The 26,918-nt window shown below is 37.4% G+C and overlaps 2 protein-coding genes across 3 annotated transcripts in view; both read right to left on the bottom strand.

The window, feature by feature from the left end:
• Nucleotides 1-666: 666 nt before the first annotated feature.
• LOC107602032 (cGMP-dependent protein kinase 2-like) lies at nucleotides 667-19,425 on the bottom strand. 2 transcript variants are annotated; one of them, XM_016294420.1, is made up of 20 exons: nucleotides 19,362-19,404; nucleotides 18,651-18,784; nucleotides 15,309-15,805; nucleotides 11,867-12,033; nucleotides 11,596-11,709; nucleotides 10,782-10,887; nucleotides 10,058-10,121; nucleotides 8,640-8,717; nucleotides 7,163-7,257; nucleotides 6,846-6,914; nucleotides 6,662-6,760; nucleotides 6,062-6,215; nucleotides 5,415-5,551; nucleotides 5,035-5,124; nucleotides 4,818-4,959; nucleotides 4,575-4,738; nucleotides 3,887-4,009; nucleotides 3,707-3,769; nucleotides 3,072-3,138; nucleotides 667-1,414 (listed from the first exon to the last, which is right to left on the bottom strand). In XM_016294420.1, exons 3-20 carry the CDS (start codon nucleotides 15,788-15,790, stop codon nucleotides 1,319-1,321), a joined length of 2,310 nt encoding a protein of 769 aa, XP_016149906.1. In that variant the 5' UTR covers nucleotides 15,791-15,805; nucleotides 18,651-18,784; nucleotides 19,362-19,404; the 3' UTR covers nucleotides 667-1,318. The 2 variants fall into 2 exon arrangements, with proteins under 2 accessions (XP_016149906.1, XP_016149907.1); XM_016294421.1 differs by lacking the exon at nucleotides 18,651-18,784 and having other exon boundaries at nucleotides 19,362-19,425.
• Nucleotides 19,426-22,600: 3,175 nt separating this feature from the next.
• The window catches only part of LOC107602004 (ras-GEF domain-containing family member 1B-A-like), a 63,583-nt gene continuing 59,265 nt past the window's right edge, over nucleotides 22,601-26,918 (bottom strand). Inside the window, exons 7-10 of the mRNA XM_016294380.1 lie at nucleotides 24,769-24,981; nucleotides 24,541-24,615; nucleotides 23,398-23,493; nucleotides 22,601-22,792 (exon numbers count right to left, since the gene is read on the bottom strand). Coding sequence (XP_016149866.1) covers nucleotides 22,601-22,792; nucleotides 23,398-23,493; nucleotides 24,541-24,615; nucleotides 24,769-24,981 — 576 coding nt within the window. The remainder of the gene's footprint in view (nucleotides 22,793-23,397; nucleotides 23,494-24,540; nucleotides 24,616-24,768; nucleotides 24,982-26,918) is intronic.

Here is a 26,918-nt window from a genome sequence, read left to right as displayed (position 1 = left end):
AGGATGTGCTTTGTATTATAAGCTTCATAAGAAATTATATTTGTATATGGAAATGACCTTTAAAAGCATTTATTTATTTTCTGTATGATGCCTTCTGTATCTTCATTTTGTGAAGCACAGAGGGGCTTCTTTAAATATTCATGGAGCTTTGCGGCACAAAGGTCAGACAGGGGTGCAAAAGGAAGCAATCACAGAATGCTTATTTTTGTAACATCTCCTTAGTTGAAAGAAGCCCTTTTGGCAGACCATTCAAAGAAAACTCAATAAAGTTTTAAGAATTATGTAGCCACGTGTTATCTGTCATGTATTGAAGGACTCAGCCCTCCGGCCAGCACAACTTTACTGAATATTGATTGCATTGTTATGCAATCAAAATTATGTTGAGACTGTTGCATCATGGAACATGATGTAAATGGCTTAATGGGTCAATGAGGACTGGAAAGTTACCACACAAACATCAAACTCCATTATTTAATAGATATTCTCATTTACAAATCGATACTGTGCAATGACTGCTGAACTTGAAATGTCCTGGGAACAAAAATGTAGATTTTCGCTGACATTTTTATATGCAGTTACTGTAAAACATCTTGTAGAATGACTTAAAAGAATCTAAATTCTCACGCTAAAAATGAAACATTTTCCACCTATTCACAAGGATAAAATAAGCAAGCGCCAAGCATTACATCAACACAAACATATTTGGCACAGGTGCAGAGGTTACGGTCACCTGAAGTACTTGAAAGAGCTCTAGGAAAAGTCACTAAAAATACTATTCACATATGTCTGCTTGAATTGCTAACCTTTGAAACTTCATCAGTGGCATTCACAGTCACAGGTGGTTATTACCTTCAGGAGCTCAAATATGTGACATAACCAGCAACATCTCACCTTCTTGACAAACCACTGACCCTTCTGCACTTCTAAAGGTAAATATTACCAATGGTTTCGCACTATCCTCTATAATGCCCCGGCTACATCATTCTCACAGACTGATCCTGCTCTGACATCTCAGTGGTACAGTTTCAGTCAAATACAGCAATGTTTATCATCACAATGTATGAGTATATCTGAACACGGTGAAACAATTCCCTTCTTATGTCTGTCCTCCTCTGCTGTGCCTCCCACAGCACTAACAGCAGCCTCCGGTCAAGGAGTCCATTGTTGCGGCACATACACTGCTTCTGTTGGCTTAATGGTCTGAGGTTCCTTGGAAGAAAGGCTGGCATGTTGGAGATGACAAATGGCAGAAGGGTTCTGTTTAACTCACACTGTTTGAACACATGGGTGCACTGGGGGGTGGGGGGTGGGGGGTCAGTTAGAAGTCTGTGTCCCAACCCGACATTTCATCTGGAGGGATTTCTTCTTCAGGAGGATAACTGTCAAAGTAACTGTGGTCAGTGGGTCCCTTCACCTGAAGAAAAAGAGAAAAAAAGATAATATTCAGATACACTACTAGTGATGTAAAGATTCACTCAACTCACGATTCGATTCGATTCACGATTTTGATTTCACGATTCGATTCATGGTTGTTGTTGTTTTTTTTACAAAATGAGATTTAAGACAAATTATAAATTAAATGTGTCCTTTTATTATTGCTTGGACAAAATGCTGCATGTTTCTTTGTGAAATTGAAATATAACACTATAATAATATACTAATATAGCACTTGTATATTATTGCTCTTTTGTTGGTTTTGATTGCTTCTATTGTCCTCATTTGTAAGTTGCTTTAGACAAAAGCGTCTGCTAAATAACACAATTTAAATATAATGTAAATGTAAATAACAAAACTACATTGACATTTTAAAACAAGCCCCAAATCAAATAAATAATTAACAAAAATAAAAGAAATCTCTTCATATAAACAAACTAAGGTTTGTCTGTGCTCTTTCCATTTAAAATGAGAGGCAACCACTGCATTTTAATCACGATCCAAACAAAGATGCTGCATACATGCAACATGAGCAGTTTTTAATCTAAATTAGATTGTATAATTTCGAAATTTGAAACAAAAACAGAATGGTTTGACTTCAGTTTTGTGAAACTATACATAAAAAATATCTGCATGAAACAGAAACAGCAGACGAGCTGAATGAGACGCAGATTCACTCTCTGCCAGCAGGTGGCGCTTTAAGCATTTCCTTGGTTTCCGTTGTAAACAAAGCAGCGCTGCACTTATGAACTTTAATATGCGTTATACAGAAGCAAGATGAAAAGAAAAAATACAATTTTTCAGTTTTTCTTTTTTAATAAATCTGCATAAATGTCAACAATTCTGTGTTTTTCTGTCAATATGGGGTGCTGTGTGTACATTAATGAGGAAAAAAAATTAACTTAAATGATTTTAGCAAATGGCTGCAATATAACAAAGAGTGAAAAATTTAAGGGGGTCTGAATACTTTCCGTACCCACTGTATTTGAATCGATTTTCAACCGGCTCGCGGTTAATCGTTACATCCCTATACTGTTCAAAAGGGTCAGTAATATTTTTAATTCTTTTAAAAGAATTAATACTTTTATTCAGCATTAAATTTGACCGAAAGTGACAAAACGTTTTAGACCCCGTTCACACCTGTATTTAGCGTTGTCCACTTGTGATCGGATCGACAAAAATGCATCTTAATACCAGGTGTAAACAGAGCCTAAGACTTTTACACTGTTACAGAAAAAGGTATATAAATGCTCAAATAAATGCTGTTCTTTTAAACGTTCTATTCATTAAAGAATCCTGATAACATGTTCCATGATTTCCATACAAATATTAAGCATTACAACTCTATTCAACAATAATAAATGTTTCTTGAGCTCCAAATCATCATATTAGGATGATCTCTGAAGGATCATGTGACACTGAAGACTGGAGTAATGTCTGCTGGAAATTCAGCTTCGCTATCAATATTACTGTTTCTACCATATTTTTGATCAAATAATTGGAGCCTTGGTGAGTGTAAGATAAAAAACAATTATTATACATGAATTATACATAAATTATCATAGGGTATTATACATGTAATTTTGACACAATCCTATAAAATAAATTATGTCCAGGTATGTGTGAGTGTGTTTTACCTCTCTTTTAAGTGGTGATATCAGACTTCTGGATTTCATACCACTCCAGCTAAATCCTGTAAACCATCTAAACACCAAAGAACAACATCATGAATTAAATCACCATTGTACAATTTTTGTAGGTGATAATGACACAGATTTCAAAATGAGTGTTTATGGATGCTTTCAAAAAGCTAAATGCAAATGTAAAGTTCCTAACATGATGGAAACCTGTCTGCAAGAAAACGCAAGACAGCGAAGTATCCACTGGACCTCTGGCTGTATAACTGTACATCCAAGAGCATGCCCGAAATAGCCAGAAAATCCATGGAGGTCAGGATTACAATCTCCTCAAGTTTACTGATTCATTTGTTAAAACATTCTCAGAGTAACTCGGTGGAACAATAAATCAAGCGACCTAAGGTTATTTTGGCTGCCATCATTACGAAAAACCAAGCATACTGTGGTTTTAGTTTTTAAAACATGAGAAATCTGAAAATCTTTCTGAAATGAAATAATATGAGCATTCTGGCCAATATTTTGCATTAGGGATTCATACTTTATACGTATGAGATGAGTATTTCAAATAAGACTTACAAACTTATGAGGACATTCTTTAGTCAAGCAGCACCAGATTGTGAGTGTTGTCCTCTCACCTGTGTTTTTTAATATCAGTTATTCCATTCTTCAAATTTCCCAGTCGCTCTGAAGGGTTTTGTCTTCATGGAAAAAGAGGACAGCAAAATCATATTATTATATATAGCAGTGGGACCTGAAGAGTTCCAGAAAACAGGTGAAAGACATGAGAATGCGTTAAGAATGATCCATGATCATACCTGCACAGCTTTCGAATAAGGTCACCTGGCCTCTTGGTGATCTTTTTAGGGAAGTCCATCTTCTCAATTCCTTTCAGAATGAATGTGTATATAATCATCTGGTCTGAGCCAGTAAAGGGGGGGCTTCAGGAACAATCAGATCACATATGTTTCATTATAATAATCAGAACAATCTTTTACACGCATCTGTATTATGAAATGTGACCCTGGACCACAAAACCAGTCATAAGGTTCAATTTTACAAAATTGAGATTTATACATCATATGAAAGCTGAATAAATAATCTTTCCATTGATGTATGGTTTGTTAGGATAGGACTAATATTTGGCCGAGATACAACTATTTGAAAATCTGGAATCTGAGGGTGCAAAAAAATCAAAATATTGAGAAAATCGCCTTTAAAGTTGTCCAAATGAAGTTCTTAGCAATGCATATTACTAATCAAAAATTAAGTTGTGATATATTTACGGTAGGAAATTTATAAAATATCTTCATGGAACATGATCTTTACTTAATATCCTAATGATTTTTGGCATAAAAGAAAAAACAATAATTTTGACCCATACAATGTATTTTTGGCTATTGCTACAAATATACCCCAGCGACTTAAGACTGATTTTGTGGTCCAGGGTCACAAATGTCTTCCAACACACAGGGTTTATGACAAGAAACCCAGGTTGATGCATACCTTCCTGTAAGAAGTTCAAAAATCAGGATTCCAAGAGACCAGAAGTCCACACTGAGACCATGACCTTTATTGAGAATGATTTCAGGCGCAACATACTCTGGAGTCCCACAGAACGTCCAGGTCTTCTGGCCACACTTGAGCTTCTTAGCAAAGCCAAAATCCACCTGAGAAAAGATGCTTTGAATTGATATCGCTGAACTGAGTTGACTGAGTGAAGTTTGCTGACTTAGCAGAGGAGCTTACCAACTTGACATATCCATCTGTGTCCAGCATGAGATTCTCAGGCTTCAGGTCTCTGTATATGATACCGTTGTTGTGGAGGTAGTCGAAGGCCTCTGTCACGCAGCCCACACAGAACTTGGCAGTGTACTCATCAAAACTCCCCCTGGATCAAAACAGGCACACTTTTAGCATATGCATTAAAACAGGGAAGTGGACACTGACATGAAATGGAGCTAACCTGTCTCTAAGAAGACTCCAGATCTCGCCACCCAAACACGCCTCCAACAGCATGTACACATACTTGTTGTCTTTAAAAGTGCGGTACATTCTAAGTGAAAAACATATAGATTAGATCTAAATAGAACAAATACGTTTTGAAATTCACGCCATGCTCAATATTACATCCACTGCCACTGGCTTTTCTCTTATATCTGGTTACGATCCTTCTCTCTTAATTCAATCATGTGAACACTAAGGGGATTCATGGGTATCTCTTTAAAAGCAATTAACAGTGAAATTCAATTCTCACTTTATTTTCAAGATGTTCCAATATTTCCTGAAACTCACAAGACTAAACAGGCATTACTAAAACAGTCTGATCATACTAGATGAACATACTTGACAATGAAAGGAGAGTTTGTCTCAAGCAAGATCCTCCTCTCGGAGTAAATGTGCTCTTCCTGTCTGTTATCCACAATGTGTCGTTTCTTGATGCATTTCAGAGCAAACGTCTCGTTCTCATTCTTCGCCTTCACCTAGAGCAAAACTGGCATCATTATTGCTCATATGTGACCCTGGAGCACAAAACCAGTCTTAAGTCGCTGGGGTATATTTGTAGCAATAGCCAAAAATTATTGATTTTTCTTTTATGCCAAAAATCATTAGGATATTAAGTAAAGATGTTCCATGAAGATATTTTGTAAATTTCCTACCGTAAATATATCACAACTTAATTTTTGATTAGTAATATGCATTGCTAAAACTTCATTTGGACAACTTTAAAGGCGATTTTCTCAATATTTAGATTTTTTCTGCACCCTCAGATTCCAGATTTTCAAATAGTTGTATCTCTGCCGAATATTGTCCTGTCCTAACAAACCATACATCAACGGAAAGCTTATTTATTCCGTTTTTGAAAAATTGGCCCTTATGACTGGTTTTGTGGTCCAGGGTCACATATTATTCCTTCACATTGTGTAAATTATTTTTTGTTTGAATGTTAAATAATGAAGAGAAAGTGTGATTATTTTCAACAAGTTTCTAACCAATTCAACTCTGCCAAAGCCTCCAACTCCCAACGTGGCAATAACCTCGAGGCAGCTGAAGGGTATGGTGCATGCAAAGTTGCTCTCTCTCTCTTTCAGCTCAATCATATCATGTGACACAGGTGTGGTGGGAGGAGTGCGGCTTCCTGACCTCCTAAAAGAATATCATTTAATATAATTAAATGAGCAAATTTGTGACATTGACCATTGTTCTGCTGATAAAGTAAAAAAAAAATGCAAACATTCAGAACAGAATAATTTTCCTAAGTGGATTTTCGAACCTCACTGTATATCAGAATAAATAGGTGGATTATGTCTGCAATATGTGCATATGTACATGTTATGAATTATATTCTTCAATTCTATCAATTGGAGATTGCTGGTAAATATCAGCCTATATTTAACTTAAAATTAATTAGTTGTTGAAACTAAAAAGTGATTTTTATTTTGGTTTGCATGCTTTTTTTAAGTAAGGTCAACTAATTCGTTTTTACAGTGTAAGCTATACACACTCGAAAACACTGTTTGACAGCACAATGGAGAGTCAAGAAGTCAAGAAAATTATCACCGTTTAAATAAAAAGAAACAGCTAGTACTTACTTAGCATTTCTTTTCTTATCGTCCCGTGCTAAAATTTCGACATAGCTCTGCAGGTACTTTTTAAGCTCATCAAAAGTTCCAACAGTCTGACTGAAGGTTCTGAGAAAAGACCGTTGTTACTGTCACTGAGTACCAAAAAAATCATAATCAAGTGAATGATGATGATCTTGAAGTGGGAACTCACTCTCGATCAATGACAAGGCATTCCACGCCATCCTCATCTGCGATTATACTCGCAGACCTGACATCATCGCTGTGGTTTGACAAAGCAGGAACACATTCAGTGAATTAGACATAAACTGAGCTAAAAATGGCTGCTAAAATGACAGTTTTATGGATTTGTTTGTAATAATATTCTGTTAAGTCATATACACGTTGACAAGACTAAGTTGCTCTCTGTTACAGCAGCAATACTAAAAGACCTCATTTACCAAAAGGTTACTGAAACAGGATTAAAGTGGGGAAATGAGAATTGAGCTGGGGATTGATGAAGGACAGCACCTGATGAGGGCCTTCTCTCCGAAATAATCCCCTTTCCCCAAGGTGTTGATGATCTGAGGCTCTTCATGATCCTGTGTGCTCTGTGTGACTTTAATCTGGGCAGCACAGAAAGGCAGAGGTTACATTTCAAAATGTACAAACCATTTCAGTTTAAGAGAACAACTGTATGTCTTATGATCTGTATTTTTTTATACTTGGGATTTATGGTCCAAATCTATTATTAATTATATAAATTTAATGTGTGTTGAGATGATGCATCACATATAGACTGCATCCTTCAATTCTAGGCAGCATGTAATCAATAATAACGATACTGAAGAAATGGAGTTAGTTCTCTGATTCATTCTCAATTCTGTAAAATGATCCAGAAAACCACGGTGACCCTCTTGACCTTTCTGATCAACCGCCAGTTTTTGGTGGCCAGCAGTAATGGCCTTATTCCCAACACGCTCTCGGACATGGTGGCGACAGGCTGACGAGAACCATCATTTCCGGTAATTAAATTCTCTCCCCCTCAGTAAAACATCTTCCTTCCCATCCCCATATTGAGCTACAGTGGAGCAGAAATCAACAGGGGATCTGAGCCTGACTAGCTCATGCTAAACAGTTCCTGTTGCTACCCAGTGGAGAGTCCTGTCTCTTAAACCCTTCAGTGTCGAATTACTGATTTATCTGAACGCGTTCGACCTCCCACAGACCCAGATCAGCATCTGCAGTGAAGTCCATGAGGATTAGTGGGGTGGAAAAATGGTGCCTCGAGTGGGTTAAATCACTTTTGTTTTTTTGGTGGTTTAGCATTTAATGGTGTGAGGATATAGCATAACCTCTATACTTGGCAGTAATACATACTTGTATGTATTCAGTGGGCTTGATAAAGGGCTATTCACTTTATTATTTGTGACCCTGGACGACAAAACCAGTCTTAAGTCGCTGGGGTATATTTGTAGCAATAGCCAAAAACACATTGTATGGGTCAAAATTATCGATTTTTCTTTTATGCCAAAAATCATTAGGATATTGAGTACAGATCATGTTCCGCAAATATATCAAAACTTAATTTTTGATTAGTAATATGCATTGCTAAGAACTTCATTTGGACAACTTTAAAGGTGATTCCAGATTTTCAAATACTTGTATCTCAGCCAATTTTGTCCTATCCTAACAAACCATACATCAACGGAAAGCTTATTTATTCAGCTTTCAGATTATGTATACATCTCAATTTAAAAAAATTGACCCTTGGTTTTGTGGTCCAAGGTCACATTTATTTATTATTACTAAAAGTTTCTGAATGATCATAAGACTAGAAAGGCACATCGAATATATTGAATACACTGAATATATATTGAATATCCACATTGAATATATTAATATCTCATTTTAAGTAAGCCCATGGAATGAGAAATAATGAAGTATAATACACTAAATATCATAAATACACAGAATCAAGCTTTGACAAAACTAATTGACTAATTACCTTTCCGTTGGCAATTATGTAAAAGGTGTTTCCTTCTTCTCCCTCCCGGATGATGTAGTCTCCTTTATTATAATATTCCTGATCAGAAAACACAAGACAAACTCATTTAGCTATTGATTTTACCATCAAGCCAGTGCTGTCATATTCCCGGAGAGATCCCCCCGAGGGAGACAACAGGAAGGCTGCCATGTCTGCTTCCACAGCGATACAAGTAGATACACCTACATTTATTGCTTACATACTTGGGTCAAATTTCCTAAAATGTGTTTCATGCCAGTTTTCACATTAGAAGCAGTTAGAAATTGTACTGTTGACATTAAGATTAACACTTCACTAACCATTAAAGCAGTTAAACTTCTTTATAATAAATAACAATAACAAAAAGGAGCATTTTAGCATCTAAAAAGCATTTTAGAGCTGGCTTCAAAACTCCAGAATAAGCAAAAATTTATTTTGATTATTTTTGTTGACTAGAGCTTGAGAACTCTGTGCCTGAACTGGTATTCCTCCAATTCAATTGGAGACCAAGAATGTTTTCAAGTGATTTGCAAAAATAATGTTCTATTGACAGTGGAATTGAACGATTCAGCTGAAAACTGAGATCAAATCTTGTTTAGAATGTTTCAAATTAGACTGAAATCTGAGTTTTGCCAAACGTAATCATTTAACCATTCTAGAACATTGTAGTGGTGCGTCAGAGACATTCCAAGACAGTGTTTGAGTCTTCATTTCTCTGGTCCATGTTCTCAACTGATCTCCATCCCCAACTGTCTTTCTGACAGAGCTCTGCTGTTTCATTAGAGAAGCTCTCTATGCATGCCACGCTCCTCTGAGGGTCTCAAAACATTTGTCTGCTCCCAGCGTCCCGTCTGCATTCCATTCCCCACTGTTTAATGATAGAGTTCCACATTATCTGCATGTTTCAGTCCAAAACATCTGGGCCACTATTGGGTTACATTGCTTCCTTACCCCTAGAGAAGGGAATATAATCAACTCCATCGGAGTGACTGAATAACGGCGTTCTCCCATTCAACCCCAGGGGCCGACAATCGAGAAGAATGTCCTTGATGTTTGTTCAGCATGGAAAAACACGAGGAGGCTTATTTGACATTGAGTTGACAAAGCCCACACTCTTTTAGAAAAACTCGCTTTAGCCCCTCATGGAGAAATGGAATAAATCAGTCAGCAGCCTATACTGGCTGCTACAAACATCTTTAACAAATCACTCGTCCCCTCGACTGAAGTGAACACTTCGCTCAGCCTTAGTCAAATAAGTATAGTAACAATATACTGGGTCAAGCGATGAAAGATGTAATATCGCCATTGTTTTTTCAAAATTGTCACTTTGGATCTAGACATTTGAAAACAAGTATTCACTACAGAAGTATACATAGGATCTGATGGGACTGGTTACTTACCACCTCTAAGCAGTCCACAATCTTAGTCAGTTTGTCACCAGGCAGACTGGCAAGAAGTGAAACACTAAAAATAAAATAATAAAGTAAAATAAAATAAAATAAAATAATCAAAAGGTTAGGACAGTTGCAGGAGACAAGCAATGAGGCAGCATTTGATTTTCTAAATATAACTTTTGCCATTTTTTCCCATTTATGTATTTAACTAACCATTCAATTTCAATTCTATGTTTATCTGTCTTAAAACATTTTGGTTTAAATGTTGATCTATGATTGTCATATGACTAAACTGATGCAGTCAATTTAAGACTGCCCCTTTGACTTGGATTGAACTGATGGTTATGGAGAACAGTTGTGTTAACTGAATCTTATATAAGATAATATCTCTCAATCTTTTCTTATTAGAATGTCTGCAAGAGCCCTCAAATTGAATTATTGTATTTTCCTCCTTTCATGTGTGCTATTTAAACCGATAGTTATACAAGCAAGGTCGCAGAGGTCACTTCAACCAGACCGTGAAGGCCACCGAACTGACCTTCATTATCAATAGCATGGCTAATGCCACCAAAAAAATCCTCGCTATGCTTTATTTGCTTGTTTGATCTCCACAACGTTTCATGTAATAATCACTTTTTGATGTTTTTTTGAGGCCCAGCTAATGCTTGGCTACACATTATGTGGTAGGATACCACAGTAAACAGCGGGAGGGATGAGCAGTTTGGATTACCTCCTCAGGAAGTTGCGGTATTGCTCTTGTCGAGCCTCGGCAGTCATCCGCATGATGTTGTGAAAGACTTCTCGATCGAGGGCCCATGTCTTCACATTGCTGGCAGCTGTGATCATAACAAAACAGCAGGTAAGGGAAATACCAGAAGCTTCCTCGTTCCTCGCGGAGTGGCATCCATTTAAACTTCAGTGATTCAGGAACCAGGAAACAACAGCTGCTTCCAATAGGGCCATTAGGAAATGATTAAAATTTTATTGTGGTGACTTGGGTAGAGGTTAAAAAAAGTCTACTATATTTTGAGTATCAAACTAGCTACAATGTAAGTGCAAACAATATTCTCGCTAACAGTCATTTAGTTAGTTAGTTTATATACATACATATATTAAGACTCTTAAAGGTCACATTAAGAATAAGAATTAACCACTAAAAAATGCACCAAAATGATTTAACATTACTGTTAATAATGCATGTTTCACTGCACATCAATGCTTTTTTTTCGAGTGGGAATAAAATATAAGGACAGGCATTTGACATCTGGCCGTGCAAACACAAAGAAACAAACAAAATTACTGACAACTCAATAAGATTAAGGCTACAAGACAAAACAATGGTGTTTTAGTTCTCACTGGTGAGATAGCCTGTGGCTACATGAGGCCAATCCATGGTCACAGCATGAACTAAGCACACAGAGAGCGGCAGTGCAGGGACAAATTTGTGATTGTCTCTGTTAACCAATTATATAACATATTCATCAGAAACAGCCCATACACATACATTGAGAGAGACAGAATGAAGTACAAAGGAAATACTTCACCTTTAACCGAGGCAGTCCTGGTGCAATTGTACAAGATGGCTAATTCACCAAATGTGATCCACACTGCTATTGATGTGAGCAGTTTGTTGTGCTGATAGACATCTAGCTTGCCATCTGTAAGAGAAAACAGCACTTAAACACAAATTCTTTCTTGCATTCTGAGTGAATTTGCACTAAAAGGGTTTTTAAATAGTACCTTATATTATCTTTATAATAATGCCTAACTGGTGTGATTATAATGGAATAATACAATCAGTTACTCAATTTGTACCTGCAAGCACAAACAGGTGGTTTCCTGGCTCTCCTTGTTTAATGACGAATTCTCCCTGCTGGTACGTTCTTTCATACATGCATTCCACCATGTCTTTGACTTGTTGCACTTCCAGTCTTCTCAGATACTGGTTCTTATTCAAAGCATCTGTGAGGAGCTTCTTTACACTGTTAGAAACACATTTGTCATAAGACAGGCTAATCAAAGAAAACAAATATGAAAGAATACTGTTTTGCTTGAAACTGTGATAGCGGCAGTTGTTATTCTTCTTATTAATTTATTCATAGAGCTGGGTAGATTACTTAATCCGTTACTGATTCCAAATTACGTAACACAAATTGTTGTTAGTAACGTAATCCATACATTACACATAATATAATCAGACTACTTTTTAATAACTTTTAGATTACTTTTAACCTAACTTTTTTATCACATTGATTTAAAGGGTTAGTTCACCCAAAAATGAAAATTAGGCTGTGTTTTACTCACCCCCGAGGTGTATATGACTTTCTTCTTTCAGACGAATCCAGTCGGAGTTATATTAAAAATTGTCCTGGCTATTCCAAGCTCTACCATTGCAGTCAGCGGGTGTTGCATTGCTTCAGACCAAAAGAAGTGAAATAAAAAGTGCCCATCCATTAAAAAAAAGTGTCTCACACGGCTCCGGGGGGTGAACAAAGGCCTTCTGTAGTGAATCGATGCGTTTTTGTAAGAAAAATATGCATATTCAAAACATAATAATCACTTGAATCTAGCTTGCGCTCACTGTTGTAAACAGAAGCAGTTCCGGGCGGATGACGTATGAGGTCGATTTTGCGCATGCGCTGCTCAGAAGTGACGCACACGGAAACGCAGGGGAGAGATCAGAACAAAACAACTGTCACTTATTAGAAGTACAAAATGAGAATTTGTAAAGAAGAATGTCAGAGGATTTCGATAGAAGCCAAGAGGTGAATGGATTTCCTTTGCTAAAGTAAGGAAACTTTGCTTCCTTTGATCCTGTTAACAAACGTTAGTTTTCACGAGACTCACCGGCACATGCGCAACGCTGAACTCATACGTCATCCGCCCGGAGCTGCTTCCGTGTACAACTGTTGGCGCAAGCTACATTAAAGTGATTATTACATTTTGAATATGGATATTTTTACGCATCGATTCGCTACAGGAGGCCTTTGTTCACCGCCCGGAGCCGTGTGAGACACTTTTTTATGGATGGGCGCTTTTTATTTAACTTCGTTTGGACTGAAGCACTGCAACACCCGTTAACTGCAATGATAGAGCTTGGAAAAGCCAGGACAATTTTTAATATAACTCCGACTGGATTCGTCTGAAAAAAGAAAGTCATATACACCTAGGATGCCTCTGGGGTGAGTAAAACAGCCTAATTTTCATTTTTGGGTGAACTAACCCTTTAAATAGGATAATCTTGTACCATATATTAATACAAAAATACAAAGATTAAGAAAATATATTCCATTAATTGAAATTAACAACATGAAGTGCATTAAACTTTACAAACTGGGGTACTGTAGGGGGTTTGTGAGTTTAATGAAAAGTTCATCATTAATTAAATCATAAAAATTAAAAATTTAAATAAATCATTTTAAAATAACATTAATCGAAATAAAAAACTTCTGAAAAAAAAAATATTTTATTTGTTTTCCTGCATGTCATGTGACCATTAACCAATGTCTGAGAACCATGAACATGCAAACTGATACTTTATTATTAAATATTTATTTAAAAATCTCAGGGGTACTTCAAGTAAATGTATAGGTGAAAGATGTTCAGATGGCAAAAAAGTTTGTGAATGCCTGGATTACATGTCAATAAGAAATAATGTGAATTTGTGCATTTTAATGTGTTTGAAAGACAAAAGTCTTCCAAAGACATTGTAATAGATGGTTAAATAACCTACTGAGAGATCATTCAAATAAACATGAATGTGTTCATCAGTAGGTGATGCAATGTTGAAACACCTGAAATGATTTTTGTAAATTTAGCGGTCAGATGCTGTGTAGCCACCTGACTGGTCTTTGTGTGAATGTCCACAAAACAGGAAGACTTTCTGAGTGTATATAAGCGGTAGGCTATTTTAAAAAGGAACAATTAAAAGATGAAAAAGAGGAATTTGGGAGAATAAATAAATTTTGAATAATGTATTGCTTTTTTGTGAATAATATGTAATCATGTAATAAATAAAAAAGTTACTGTAGTCTGATTACGAGTATTTTAAAATGTAATTTAATCTAATAAATACTTCCTTTTTGGAATCTGATTATGTAATCCAGATTACATTCAATCAGTTACTACCCAGCTCGGTTTATTCAAGCTGGACTAATTGGACAGTTCAGGCTATGAGGTGCACCAGTTGTTTCATTTTCAGTGTTACAGTAGAAACAAGACAATGAATCTCAGCATGGTGTTTTGCAGGCAGATTAGACCATAACATAAGCCTCCCAACATAATGAGCACCTACGCGCAAGGTCTCCCATAAATTTAGCATATGAAAAAAAAAACAGACTAATAGACACATCTATTTATTTAGCTCTTTGAGGATGCTTGATACTATAATGAATATTCCTGTTCAAATACAGACACATAGGCCTACAGTACACAGCATGTACACATAACATGACCACCTAAAGCATTAGAGTTCACAAACATAAACCACATTTAATCCTTATGATTTTAGCGAATAGTTATTAACCAATCCCTAATTCACACAAATCCGACTGTTAGGCCAGAAACAGCACAATGATTTTGCTTACGAAGTCGATCTTGCGCAGCTGAAAGCTAATAACCGAATGCAAGTGCGGATATTGGCGAAGCGTAGCGAGTAGCGACTGCGTTTGTGTATTTGCGTGGAGTATGTTTCTGGCTTTAGTACCACCGTTCCAAAAGCACCAGGACTTTTTACTGTTGGTATCATTCCGCTTATTTGTGTTTGTGCATTCAAAACTGTCACAGTCTGTGTGGTGAGGATTTACAGTGACTTCTACAAATGACTGTCTTTATGAGTAATTCATTCATTCAATCGATTCATTCAAAATGAACGAATGTAATACTTAGAAGTATTTTTTACTTAGAAGTATTTTGTTGGCCAAACAAAATATGCAAAATAACTGTCAATATTGTGTCTAAAAAGTTATTCAATATTAATTTATTACATGTTGCAGCCAGACACAAAAATATAACACAATATAATATAATGAATATAATATAATATAAATCCACTGTGAGATTATATGCCTCATCATCACATGAAAATGAGTACATGAGTAGCTCCTTAACAGATAGTCAACTAATTTAAATGACGCATTAGCACCAAAAATCACTGCTGTTTCTCCTTTCTCCTTATTACCGTAACCACAACTGTCAATCAAACTCTGTAAGGATTTACCTTTGGCATCACAAGCAGAAAATGGATCAAATCTCTCACCTTTGCTCTTTCCAGACTCGTGCACTCTCAAAGTAGAACTTTGGTACACCACTGGAATCATACGTTCTGGATGAAGGTTCTGCAGAAACTCCAGCTTTTGCTCCTTTCCTCCTATTGAGGGTATCTCTGAGCAGGCCAGTGCGACACTGACTGACCTTTTCCTTGATAGGTGATGGCAGGAGACCTAACTCGCCTTGATTCTTCAGTGCATCCTGGAGCTTGCTGAGGTGGAGACACTTGTTCCTTAAAGTGTCAGAAATCTCTGAGATGGTGTGTCTCTGCTGGGCCAGCTGCTCCTCTAGATGTTTGATCTGAATCTCCTTGGCATTCAGGTCTTCATCCTTCTTCTTCAGCTGATTCTCTAATTCTTCCACTCTAACTCTGAGAACTTGAGAAACTGAGCTTGATTCTCCATTGTTTTTGGATTTGCCAGAGCCACTGACCTGCTTAAGAGGGTTCAGCTTCATCGACCCATTTCCCATTTTGGCACTTTTATTCTACAATAAAAGATGATCAAGTTCAATTTGCAGTGGGATGACATCAAACAACATAATTAAAATAATTATAAAATTATATTATTAAAAATGATAAAATATTTAATATTTCAGTCTTAACCTTTATTTTTTCTTTTGAGGTCTTTTTTAAATTAATTAGTCACAGTTGGGGAAAGTTACTTTTAAAAGCAATGCATTACAATATTGCGTTACGCCATAAAAAGTAACTAATTGCATTTCTAAGTTACTTTTTATAAAAGTAAATCATTATGTTACACTTTGTCACCTGCTGGGCTTGCTTATTTATTTTTAATAACTAAAAAACCCAAAAGTGATCTTTTTGGCAACTGTAAAGGCCCTTTCACATCAAAAGTGAAATTAAAACACCTCATCCTACAGGAAGTGCCTCTACCTCTGTACCTCACTCCCAATTTCTCTCAATGCGGGTACAGGAGAAGTATCAGTGAATAAATGGGAAAACAAAGTAACTTGCGTTACTACTTATTTGAAAACAGAACTCAGATGTTTTCTTGTCAATTTACAATGAATGTGTTACTTTACTAGTTACTTGAAAAAAGTAATCTGATTACGTAACAGATCTGATTACATAATTGATTATGCATGGGACATCAGAGACCTAAAAAAAACAGGCCTATATCAATGCAATAAAATACAATAATTTTTGAAAAGTGGACTACTTTGTACTAAAACATATGAATAAAGATTGAATAATATCTTTGTTTCCATTGGGTCAAGTAAATTTAGTAAAATATTTGAGTTCAATTAAATGAATACTTTCCGTACCCACTGTATATATATATATATATATACACACTCTAGACAGCGTAAAAGGTTTCTATTTACAAAGTGTTTTACTGCGTTTAGCGTTGAATCCACTTCATCCAACGCTATTTGTTCTCTGTGTTCTTAAAAAGGGGTCATATGATGCTTTTTTAAAGATCATTATTTTGTGTATTTGGTGTAACAGAATATGTTGACATGCTTTAACGTTCAAAAAACACATTATTTTTCAAATACTGTACATTATTGTAGGTCCTCTATGCCCCGCCTCTCTCAAACGCTTCGTTTTCTACAAAGTCCCTCCTTCCAACAAGCGCAGTCTGCTCTGATTGGCCAGCTGACCCAGTGCATTGTGATTGGCCGAACACCGCAAGCACTCGTCGGAAATGTAACGCCCCTTACCATAATCGCGAGCTTCATCTTTCAAAATAAATGTAAAGACAGAGACCGAAAGGGGAACAGAGTCGCGTGACAGACACAGTGATTAAGTTGTTATGTGTTTGCAGTACACAAGCCACGGTTAAGACAACTGACTCCACTGTGATGTGACCTCGCTCTCTCTCTCTCTCAGCAAATATTTCCACAGTGATGTAGATATGTGGGGGCGTGTTAGAACGAGCCGTTTTAGGTAGGCGAGGTTGACTCTTAACTTTTATAAAGAATATCTCTTTGGTTTTGAGACTTTAGTCTTTGCAACTTTACAGATCTTCTTTATGCACCAAGAGCTTGTAACACTCCAAAGAGAAAGGAAAACTTGAAATCGCATCATATGACCCCTTCTTAAGTATTATTTTTGTTTTACTGACAGAGGAACGCTGAATGTGATTCAGCGAGAGAGCTGTCCGAACAAACGCGAATCGATTCAGGCCATTTTGCAAAAACGTTTAGTCAGTTCAGTGAAAGAACCTACTCAAAAGAATGATTACTCTATAATTAAAGTCATGGTTGTTTCAGTCGAATGAAATAGGCTACGGGACATACACATCTGCTGGAATATTTGCAGGGCAAACGTTTCTCCGGTCATTCTGAGTGCTCACGGTATGCACAGTGCCTACAGCCGTACATCTGCAGGTGCCACTGCTGATATTTGTCCCCTACAGAACACAACTTTGATGGTAAAGGTTAGTGGATCCTCCCAAGCCTTTCATCTACCTGTCATGCATCTCATTATGAGGGGCTTAGACAGACAGTGTCACAAGCAGTGTTGGGGGTAACGCACTACAAGTAACGCGAGTTACGTAATCAGATTACTTTTTTCAAGTAACTAGTAAAGTAACGCATTACTTTTTAATTTACAAGAGAATATCTGAGTTACTTTTTCAAATAAGTAACGCAAGTTACTTTTTTTCCCCCAATTTATTGACTGACAGCTCTCCTGTCCCCATGTTGAGAGAAATCAGAAGATGTTACTGTAGTTCTAAAATAAATATGAATATGCATTAATTCATCTCACTCGCAAAAAACAAACAGATTCAGTATTCCTCAAAATGAATAAAAATAATGCAACTCAGAATATGACACAAACCTGCAATAATTAAATGTTAAACAACACAAATATCCTTTATGTATTTAATCCCATTCTATTAACCAATGTCTTTGCTTCTGACCTTCGCTGATTCAGTTCAACCGTACTAATAAGCACAAACTACTCTAGACAAACATTTGTGTGTCTTTTTTTATTGCTGAAGTGTGTTGAAATGTCTTTTTCTGCATTCTGTACGGACGTAAATTTACTTTCCCTTCAGCCTGAGGCTGATTCATTTCACTTTTGGTGTGAAAAGGCTTTTATATTTGCCAAAATATAACTTTTTTATTTTAAAAACAAACAAGCAATCCCTGTCCAGATTTTAAAAATAACGCAAAAGTAATTTCCATAAAAAGTAACTAAGTAACGTAATTAGTTACTTTTTATGGAGTAACGCAATATTGTAATGCATTACTTTTAAAAGTAACTTTCCCCAACACTGGTCACAAGACACAGAATAGTCGTTCATATTTTCATATCTCAAACGGAGAGAGAGAGAGAGAGAGAGAGAGAGCGTTTTACCAGAGATCTGTTGGCCCCAGTGATTAAGACCTAATCAATAATTTAGAGGCACAGTAATAGCGGATGGCACCAGCACCCTGTGAGTGTGCAGTATGCTCTTTCCTGGACTATCTGGTGATGTCATTCTTTGCTGCCTTTCATTGATGGAAAAAAAATGAAATAAGATGTTTTGTAATTCGCTCTGGGTTACAAACGCACAATGGACACTGGACACTCCCACCACAGAGAAAAAATGTTTGAGCACAATCACAGTATTTACAGTACAAGAGCTCTGAGCAGACCTCTACACATCCCTACATCTCCACACATAAACTTTGTTAAACACAGCATGCAACTCAATAAAAGTGTTATTTTGTTTGCATCTAATCTGGATATTGAATTCACAGGATATTTGATTATCTTTATGTCCTTACATTCATGAGAGATGCATGTTATTTAATTTAGACAGGATGTGTACAATAGGAAATATATTCAAGGTAATCCACTTGCTATAAGCCAAACACAAACAAATACATACAATTATAAATAAACTTCTAATCGATATATTTTATATAAAAAAAAAATCCCTAACAATAAGTGTACTTGAAATGGTACTGGTGTTGCGTAAGACCTACTGACGTTACACCTGTTCCTCCGTTTTATCTTTTAACCAAACGCTACTGAGAAGCATAAAAGTTTCTGAATATTTTGAAATGGCATGAAAAACCCTACCGTTTTCGTGTACAGGACCTCTTCTTCGACAGCTGAAAGACAGTGTTGTGTTTGAGGCAGCAGCCCCGGTCAGCGGCACCGTTCACACTGTAGTTCTAAAATAAATATGACCTCAAACGGAACACCACACACACACTACACACACACACACACACACTTCACACACGTGTTATTTCTCCTCAATAACTTCACTCATTTCCTTTAGCTATCGTGATGTCTTCATGACAGCAGAATATTTTATTGATCTCTCTCTCTTTATATATAGCCTATATATATAATGTACTCAGTTATTCTTTGTTGTTTTCTGTTAAAATGTTATGAATTAATCAAAATGTTGTTAAATGATAAGTCACGTTTTAAATCATTTATCATTCAATATTTTTGTACATGACCTGTTAATTTTTTTTGCTTTCACTCTCTCTCTTTCATAACTGTTTCATATTACTGAAAAAAAGCCTTTTATAGGCTGTTTAGCAGCATGCTCCGTTGTGCCAACTCACCCGCACAGCATAAATGCATATCACAATCAGAAACGTTCTAAAAATGAAGCAATTCTATAAAAATTTGCTGAAGTAAAAAGTGTACAAACTAGTCATGAAACTGATTAGAACAAACTAGACTCTATCCCATCATTGCATTGATACCTAAATCATATCGACTGAGCCTGAGCTATAGAACTTTATAAGTACATTCATGTATCCACACCCACACACACAGAGAGAGAGAGAGAGAGAGAGAGAGAGAGAGAGTTCACAGTGCTATTAAAGCAATCCCAGAGACAGTTGAATTGATTTAACTGCATTTACGTGAATCAGTGCCAGTGACTTACATCAGAGCGGCTGAAGCTTCTTGCAACTGAAGTGACTAATATATCATTCAAAGCTGGCTGCCATTAATATGAACTGTGCATCACATTCAGCAAATATTACAGTGACAGCTCTACAGAACCACAGCAGTGTAGAAATAATAAAAAATGTAATAAAAAAATAAACATTAAATAATACACACACACACACACATATATATATATATAAACGCAACACTTTTGTTTTTGCCCCCATTTGACGGCTTTTTCTGCCATTTCTGCAGTGCCCTCCTCTTCTCAGTATACACATCATCACTTGGTGCTATCATCCTTCTGCTATATGAAGAAAACTCACAGCTCTACCTTGAATCTCAGGCTGGATAAATAAACATTTCCAGCTCAACATAAGCAAACAATTCATTACAACATCACTGTTGAGCTGAACTCAACAATAACACCCCCCAGGTCAGTCAGGATCTTTGGAGGACTGTTTGAAGAGCAGAACTTCACAGACTACACAGTACAATGCAAAGCCTATCATGAAGATTTATGATCTACCTCATCAGACCCTACCTTTCACTAATTGCTTATATATATTCATTGCTTATAACAGAGGATTGAAAGTTAAATTGATCAGGGCTGACAATAAAGACTTTTACATTGTTGCATTTTTTTTATTCCAAATAACTTTATAATCATCAAATAATCTTGAAAAAGCATCGCCTGTGTTTCATTTCTAACTACTGTCATGCTGAATTGATGCCCTTGAAACTTCATTTCAACAGATGTATACGTCAATGAACTAAATCTGGATGCTTCTGTTGCTATGTGACGGTGCTTTCTCAGCCATCCATTGTTATTCAGTAGCTGTGACGGCAGTTGTTTCTATGCATCATGTTAGCTTGTATGTACTGCCAAGCCAAGAATTACCTCAAAATTGACATGTCCGTTCAGGAGCCTGTTGGCACATCCTTCATTGAGGAAGTAAATGTCTTTAATCAAGAGACTGAAGAAAGGGATAACAATCTGGAAGGCAAAAAGGGAACACAAGATTATATAACAGCTATAACTGACCAAAAACCAAGAAAAAAAACATCTAAGGGTTATCATCACTGTAAGACTGCATTAGGGAACTGCTTTTACAACAGCTTCTAAAAGCCTACAGGGCACATCACAACTGGATCTACCACTTTGTAGGGCATTAACAATGATTCATGACACAAGGAAGCAGTGGTGTGTACGTGACACCGAATTCCCAACTCTATTTGTAGCAAATTTAGCTTCAACGTGATAAACAAAGGTGTCTTTCAAAATAGGTGTCACTTCTGTATTAAAAAAAAACAAACAAAAAAAACAATCCACCTCCCATTCGAGCTATGAGGTAGACATGCACATCAGATGTGGAAAACGATGATTCAAGACTAAATTAACTGAATATGTTGTGATCTGTATCTAAAATTCAGTCATTTCAGATTTTTCTTCCCCAGTTTTAAGCCTGAACAATAGCAGCAACACTATCTATTCATCTACAAAAGAGCCATCTGAGGCTTTAGTACCATTAGCAATCTGTCTATACTAACAGGTGTCAGGACCAGAGCTCCTTCGGCACTCTAACATGATACTAGAGCAAATTATCTTTCAGTCCTAGCCATACGCTGATGCTCCATTCACGTCACACAATGTACGCTGCCTCCAAAACACAGAAGCAGGAGTGATCAACCTTTCCCATGACTTGTTTGTTCTCTTTCAGTGACTTTAATATCAGCGCTCCATCTCCAGGGAGAGAGGCTTGTGTAAGAGCCCCGGCCTGTGGGCTCGTCTCCAGGGAATGACCAGGGAAAGGACAGCTGGTTCCACTCCCTCCCTCCCACAATCTCCCTCTCAATGAGTCTGTCCCTCACTCAGTCTATTGGATTGGTCAGCACCGACCATCTGCCTGAGGGATGCCTCTCCCTCGTTCCAGCTCTCGCTCACACAGGCTGAACAGCTGCCTCTTCTCCTGGCTCTCTCCACTCCTGTTCCCCTACCCATAATGCCTCAGACACAGGCCTGGGCGGGTGCTCAGAGAACTGAGTGAATGATTAATGTAAGCTGATCATTATTTTATTATATTATCGCTGGTAAAGTGTACTATATATTATCAGAAGGCTAACACAAACAACAAAATTGTTTGGAATATATTTTAGCTAAAGATTATCTGTAGATTATTGAACAATGGACCGGATAAAGATTAATCAAAATTAAGGCAAAAATTCATTATCTAAACCTCGACAAATAGCTAAAGAAGACTCTCCGCAGAGCTAAACAAACACACAAATAAAGTGATAAATTGTTTTGAAGAGTCTGTAAGAGGTTTGGCATTGTTGTGTGTGTTAAGTGTACAAGAGCAGAGATTAGAAAAGCAAACCAAATCCTGCCAAAACAGCTAACTGTATTATCCAAACTGATTTGTGGGGAACAAAAGAGCTTTCTGTAGCTGTAAGAACTGGAGCAAAGTGTAGCAAGGGACGGCAAAACACTCACTAATGATGGCCATGAGCGAGTTGAAGTTGCCAATGTTGAAGCATTCTCGTGCCACGTCGATGAAGAACTCGATGACTCGAGCCCGATGTTTCTTCTTTACAGGCTGCATGAGAAAACCAAGCAATATTTATGAACACCAAAAAAAAGTTATATTCATAGCTTCTGACTTAAAAGCTCATTAAATACTTAATAGTTTAGAAACTTTCATGATACAAAATCTAATGTTATCTACACAACCATTCAAAAGTTGGGGTCGGTAAGATTTTTTAACATGTTTTTGAAAGTCTCTGATGTTCACCAAGACTGCAATTATTGGATCAAAAATAGAATAAAAAGAGTACAATTGTGACATATTAAATATAATTTAAATATAATTAATTCCTGTCATGACAAAGCTGAATTTTCTTCAGTGTCACATGATCCATTTAATATGCCCATTTGCTCTTCAAGACACGTTTCTTATTATCTATGCTGAAAACAGTTGTGCTGCTTAATATTCTCGTGGAAACTGTGGTACAGTTTTTTCAGGGTTCTTTGATGAATAGAAAGAACAGCAGGACCTCATGAACTTACTGACTCTTTTGAAAGGTAGTGTATATTTTCTACAAGTTTTATATTTAAAACCACATTAGAATCACTAATTGTGCAACACAACCTGCAGAAATGCAAGTTGCTGGATGAGACAAAGCAATAAAAGCAGATTATTACCATGCAGATCTCTGTCGCCACCAGGTAGCTGAGCCTGTTGAACCACTCGACATAAGCCTCCAGGTTACTTGCTTTTTTGTGATCACCAAAGCATCTCTGCAAGAATTCACATTTCAAAAGGTCAATATCATCATTCTAATTACAATGAGGCCTGAGTTTGGTCAAGAGCTTCATTTAGGATATCGTGCCATAATGTTTTCCAGTTCACTTTTCAAATTGTCTTTATTAGGGATGCACATTTTAAGCAGCACCATATTGGTTAGCTGCCAATATCAGCATTTTTTATTTATCGGTACCAAACTAGCATAGATTTATAATATCTGCTATTTTAATTTACCTGTATCAGCCAGAATTTTGGGTGCATCTATTTTTCATCCTAAATTCTGAGCTCTAAAACGTTTGGCATGAATTTAAACAGTTCATCATCTGTGAAATATTGCTCTTTAAGTGATCTCACAGAACTTTGCATGCTGGGATCTGGGATTCCTACATTTCCATCCCAAGAACAAAGGCCTCTGAGATGACTGATGATCTCCAACAATGCACATTCAATCAGAGAGCTCACTGGGCCCTGTGCTATTATCTGTTTAGGGAATGTGTACAGACACTCTGTCTGAAAGCTTGGGTCACTCTAACCCTTCATTCCTCACATTCCTAAGGTCTGAGTCTGACTGTGCCTTCCATCACACAATGCCCAATCCACCCTACTCTACCTTTGACGGACAACATCAGAGAGCCATGGTGATGCACAAGGACCCTCTGGAGAGACGGCTACCAGAACAAAAGAGAAAATCGCACACGGGCTGTTGCCTAGCAGTTAGACAGCAACAGGCATTACAAGGCAGGGCTGAGCAAACTTTTGGCAGGTTATTGTGAGAAACCAGTTGCTATGCTTTGGCCACAACAGGACACTGTGTGGAACGTGACGAGGGAAGCTTGGACGATTGATAGATTAGACGAGGAATGTGCTGTGAATGCTGTGTGAAATAGGTGACACCACATTGAACCCAAGGGTTAACGTAAACATTGTGAGTATTGATTTGTCAGAGTCGGATATTTGTTTTCGTGAGAGCAAGACATAATATTGGAATTGTGTATATTTTCAGTTGACCTTGCTGACCATAAACAGGAAGGGACTGTTACCTTGTCGTTATCAAGAAGGTCTTTCTGAACAAACGCCTGAACAAACTCCTCTGGTCCGATGTAGCTCAGTCTTTCCTGAAAAATAAAGATGATGATATCAACTTAACATTTGCAGTGAGTCCAAATGGTCACCTTGAAAACAACTGCACAGATTATTGATTTAGTAAACAAATCAATCCAAACCCACAGTGAGCTGAGGAATGTAAGGTCATGTAAAGTTCCACTCACCAGTTCAATGTGTGTGAGTTGCTGCGCCAGGATGAAGGGGTCACTGCAGATGGTCAGAATGTCTCTCTGGATGGACTGAGGTTTGGTCTTCAGCACTGTGAGTCTGTCGGTCACAGAGGAGTTAATCTTGGCCAGAGCCTCCTCGTACTGACTCAGTGTGGTGAGCTTACGGATCAGTGTTTGTGTCATCTGTTGCACGGCCTTACGATAGAGCTGAAGAGAGACAGGGAGACAGAAGACGTGGATTTACAACCATGCTTTTAAGGTAATCATTCATCTGAAAAGACTGACAACAAAATGTGTCCCACACTGATAAGAAAGCTGAGGAAATGCACAAAGTATTTGCCCTGCAAACATCTAATGGATTTAAAGGCGTATAATGGCAGAAAAAAGCCCTTTCCTCTTGATTGGTCAGCTATGACGGTGGATCAGCTCGTTCCAAGATAGGGTCTTGAGTATATTACATAAACAGTTAATGCAGGATTACGAAACGGCAGCACTTCATTCATGTCCTTCAAAGGTTCACAAGAGTCCTGCATGCCTCCCATTCCCCCTCGTAACACAAGATTGGGTTGAGTTATCTAATAATAAGAGCCTGACACAGTTCTGGACTTCTGTTGCATAAGAACAGGACACCGACGGTCATGCCCTGTTGCTCAACATCAGTCAGACAAGTATCTACATCCTCTGTCTGCTTGACAATCATTGGGCTATAAGTAGTAGACCTCAAAAACACGCCGTGAATTTAAACCGGACTATTTGAGGGAAGCCTTACTTAAACAGGAGAAGAAAAACAAAAAAAAGGTATTTTACTAAATGTACTTTTTTTAACATCTTTTGTTTCTGTCAGGCTTCTGTACCCATTTCTGACGCATAGAAAATAAAAAGTGGCCCATTAATCTGTTGTGCAGGAGGTCAGTGGCACATAAATCCATCTGGCTCAGAACAACCTGCACTCTAGCACATTGTGCAGATGCAAGAATATTGATGATTTGACGAGAGAGAGAGAGAGTACAGGAGGAGTCCTTGCAGCACTTTAAAAGATCAGAGAAAATCTTAATATTCCCTCTCCAAGGTCCACCATATGCTGACACACACACACACGCAGTAAATAAAGATTATTTTTTAGCAGGAGTTCTTGGCGATAACTGCTTGACATTGTGAGCAGCGGATCAGACAACTCACTTGTTGTGGAAAAATAAAAAAGCTGCCTGTGTGCTGCCTCCACATTTTTAACCCTGGCACGAGTGTGGAACAGCCATCCACATGGCACAACCTCACAGTACAGATCACTCTGGCATTGACACACCACACCCAGGTCAAGGGTGAATGCTTTCACTTACTTTCAATAAACAGGATTTGTGCAAAAGGTGTCCAAATGTGCACCAAACAGCTGTGCCTGCAAATGCACAACTGTGCCCTGCCTTTCCTATACAAAATACTACATGCATAATGACAATCTAATCCGACCAGAAGCCTGAGGACCAAACTGTGGTCTGGAGACAGATGTTACGGCATCTATTCTCAGCTCCTGTGCTGAAAGCAAGAGATCTGTGACGCAACTGCCAGTAAAAAGACAGAAAACAGCAGGTCAACAAACTGCTGGCAAACTAGTCAGGACCATTGAGGTCCAGGAGAGGTCAAAACATAAAAGGCCTAACTGGAATCCACTTCATAGTGGTCTTGTTATGATGGGCTGCTAGCACTGGACATTACATTTGAAAATACACCACATTTGACTCAGATGGGCTCATGTCTAGCTATAAATACACATATTGTCTATTGTGTGTCTCTGACTGCTGTGAATCCCCCATCAATGCAGAGTCCGTGTTCCACAGTAACAGACACTCTCATTAACAAAATTCACGTACGAGTACATGCCGTTCGTATGGCGGGAGAAAAACAGCGACTGAATTACATAATACAGTCAAGATACTGATGGTATGAACGAATGCATTCTACACACTATGAGACACTCTTTTCATGCACTGATACACATCTACCAGACAGTCATAACTCAAAACACAGATTTCATTTGTCTCGCCTACATCCGTAAAGATCATAAAGATACTTTGACTTTTGAATAAAGAAAACATTAAGTGGTCACACTGTTAAAAATAAAATTTGATCATCATTATGGCTAACATATA

This window comes from Sinocyclocheilus grahami, unplaced genomic scaffold, assembly GCF_001515645.1.
Source record: "Sinocyclocheilus grahami isolate Dianchi unplaced genomic scaffold, SAMN03320097.WGS_v1.1 scaffold317.1, whole genome shotgun sequence".
Lineage (NCBI taxonomy): Eukaryota > Metazoa > Chordata > Actinopteri > Cypriniformes > Cyprinidae > Sinocyclocheilus > Sinocyclocheilus grahami.
The sequence above is the reverse complement of the archived record's forward strand: the minus strand, read 5'-3'. Positions and strand labels throughout refer to the sequence as shown.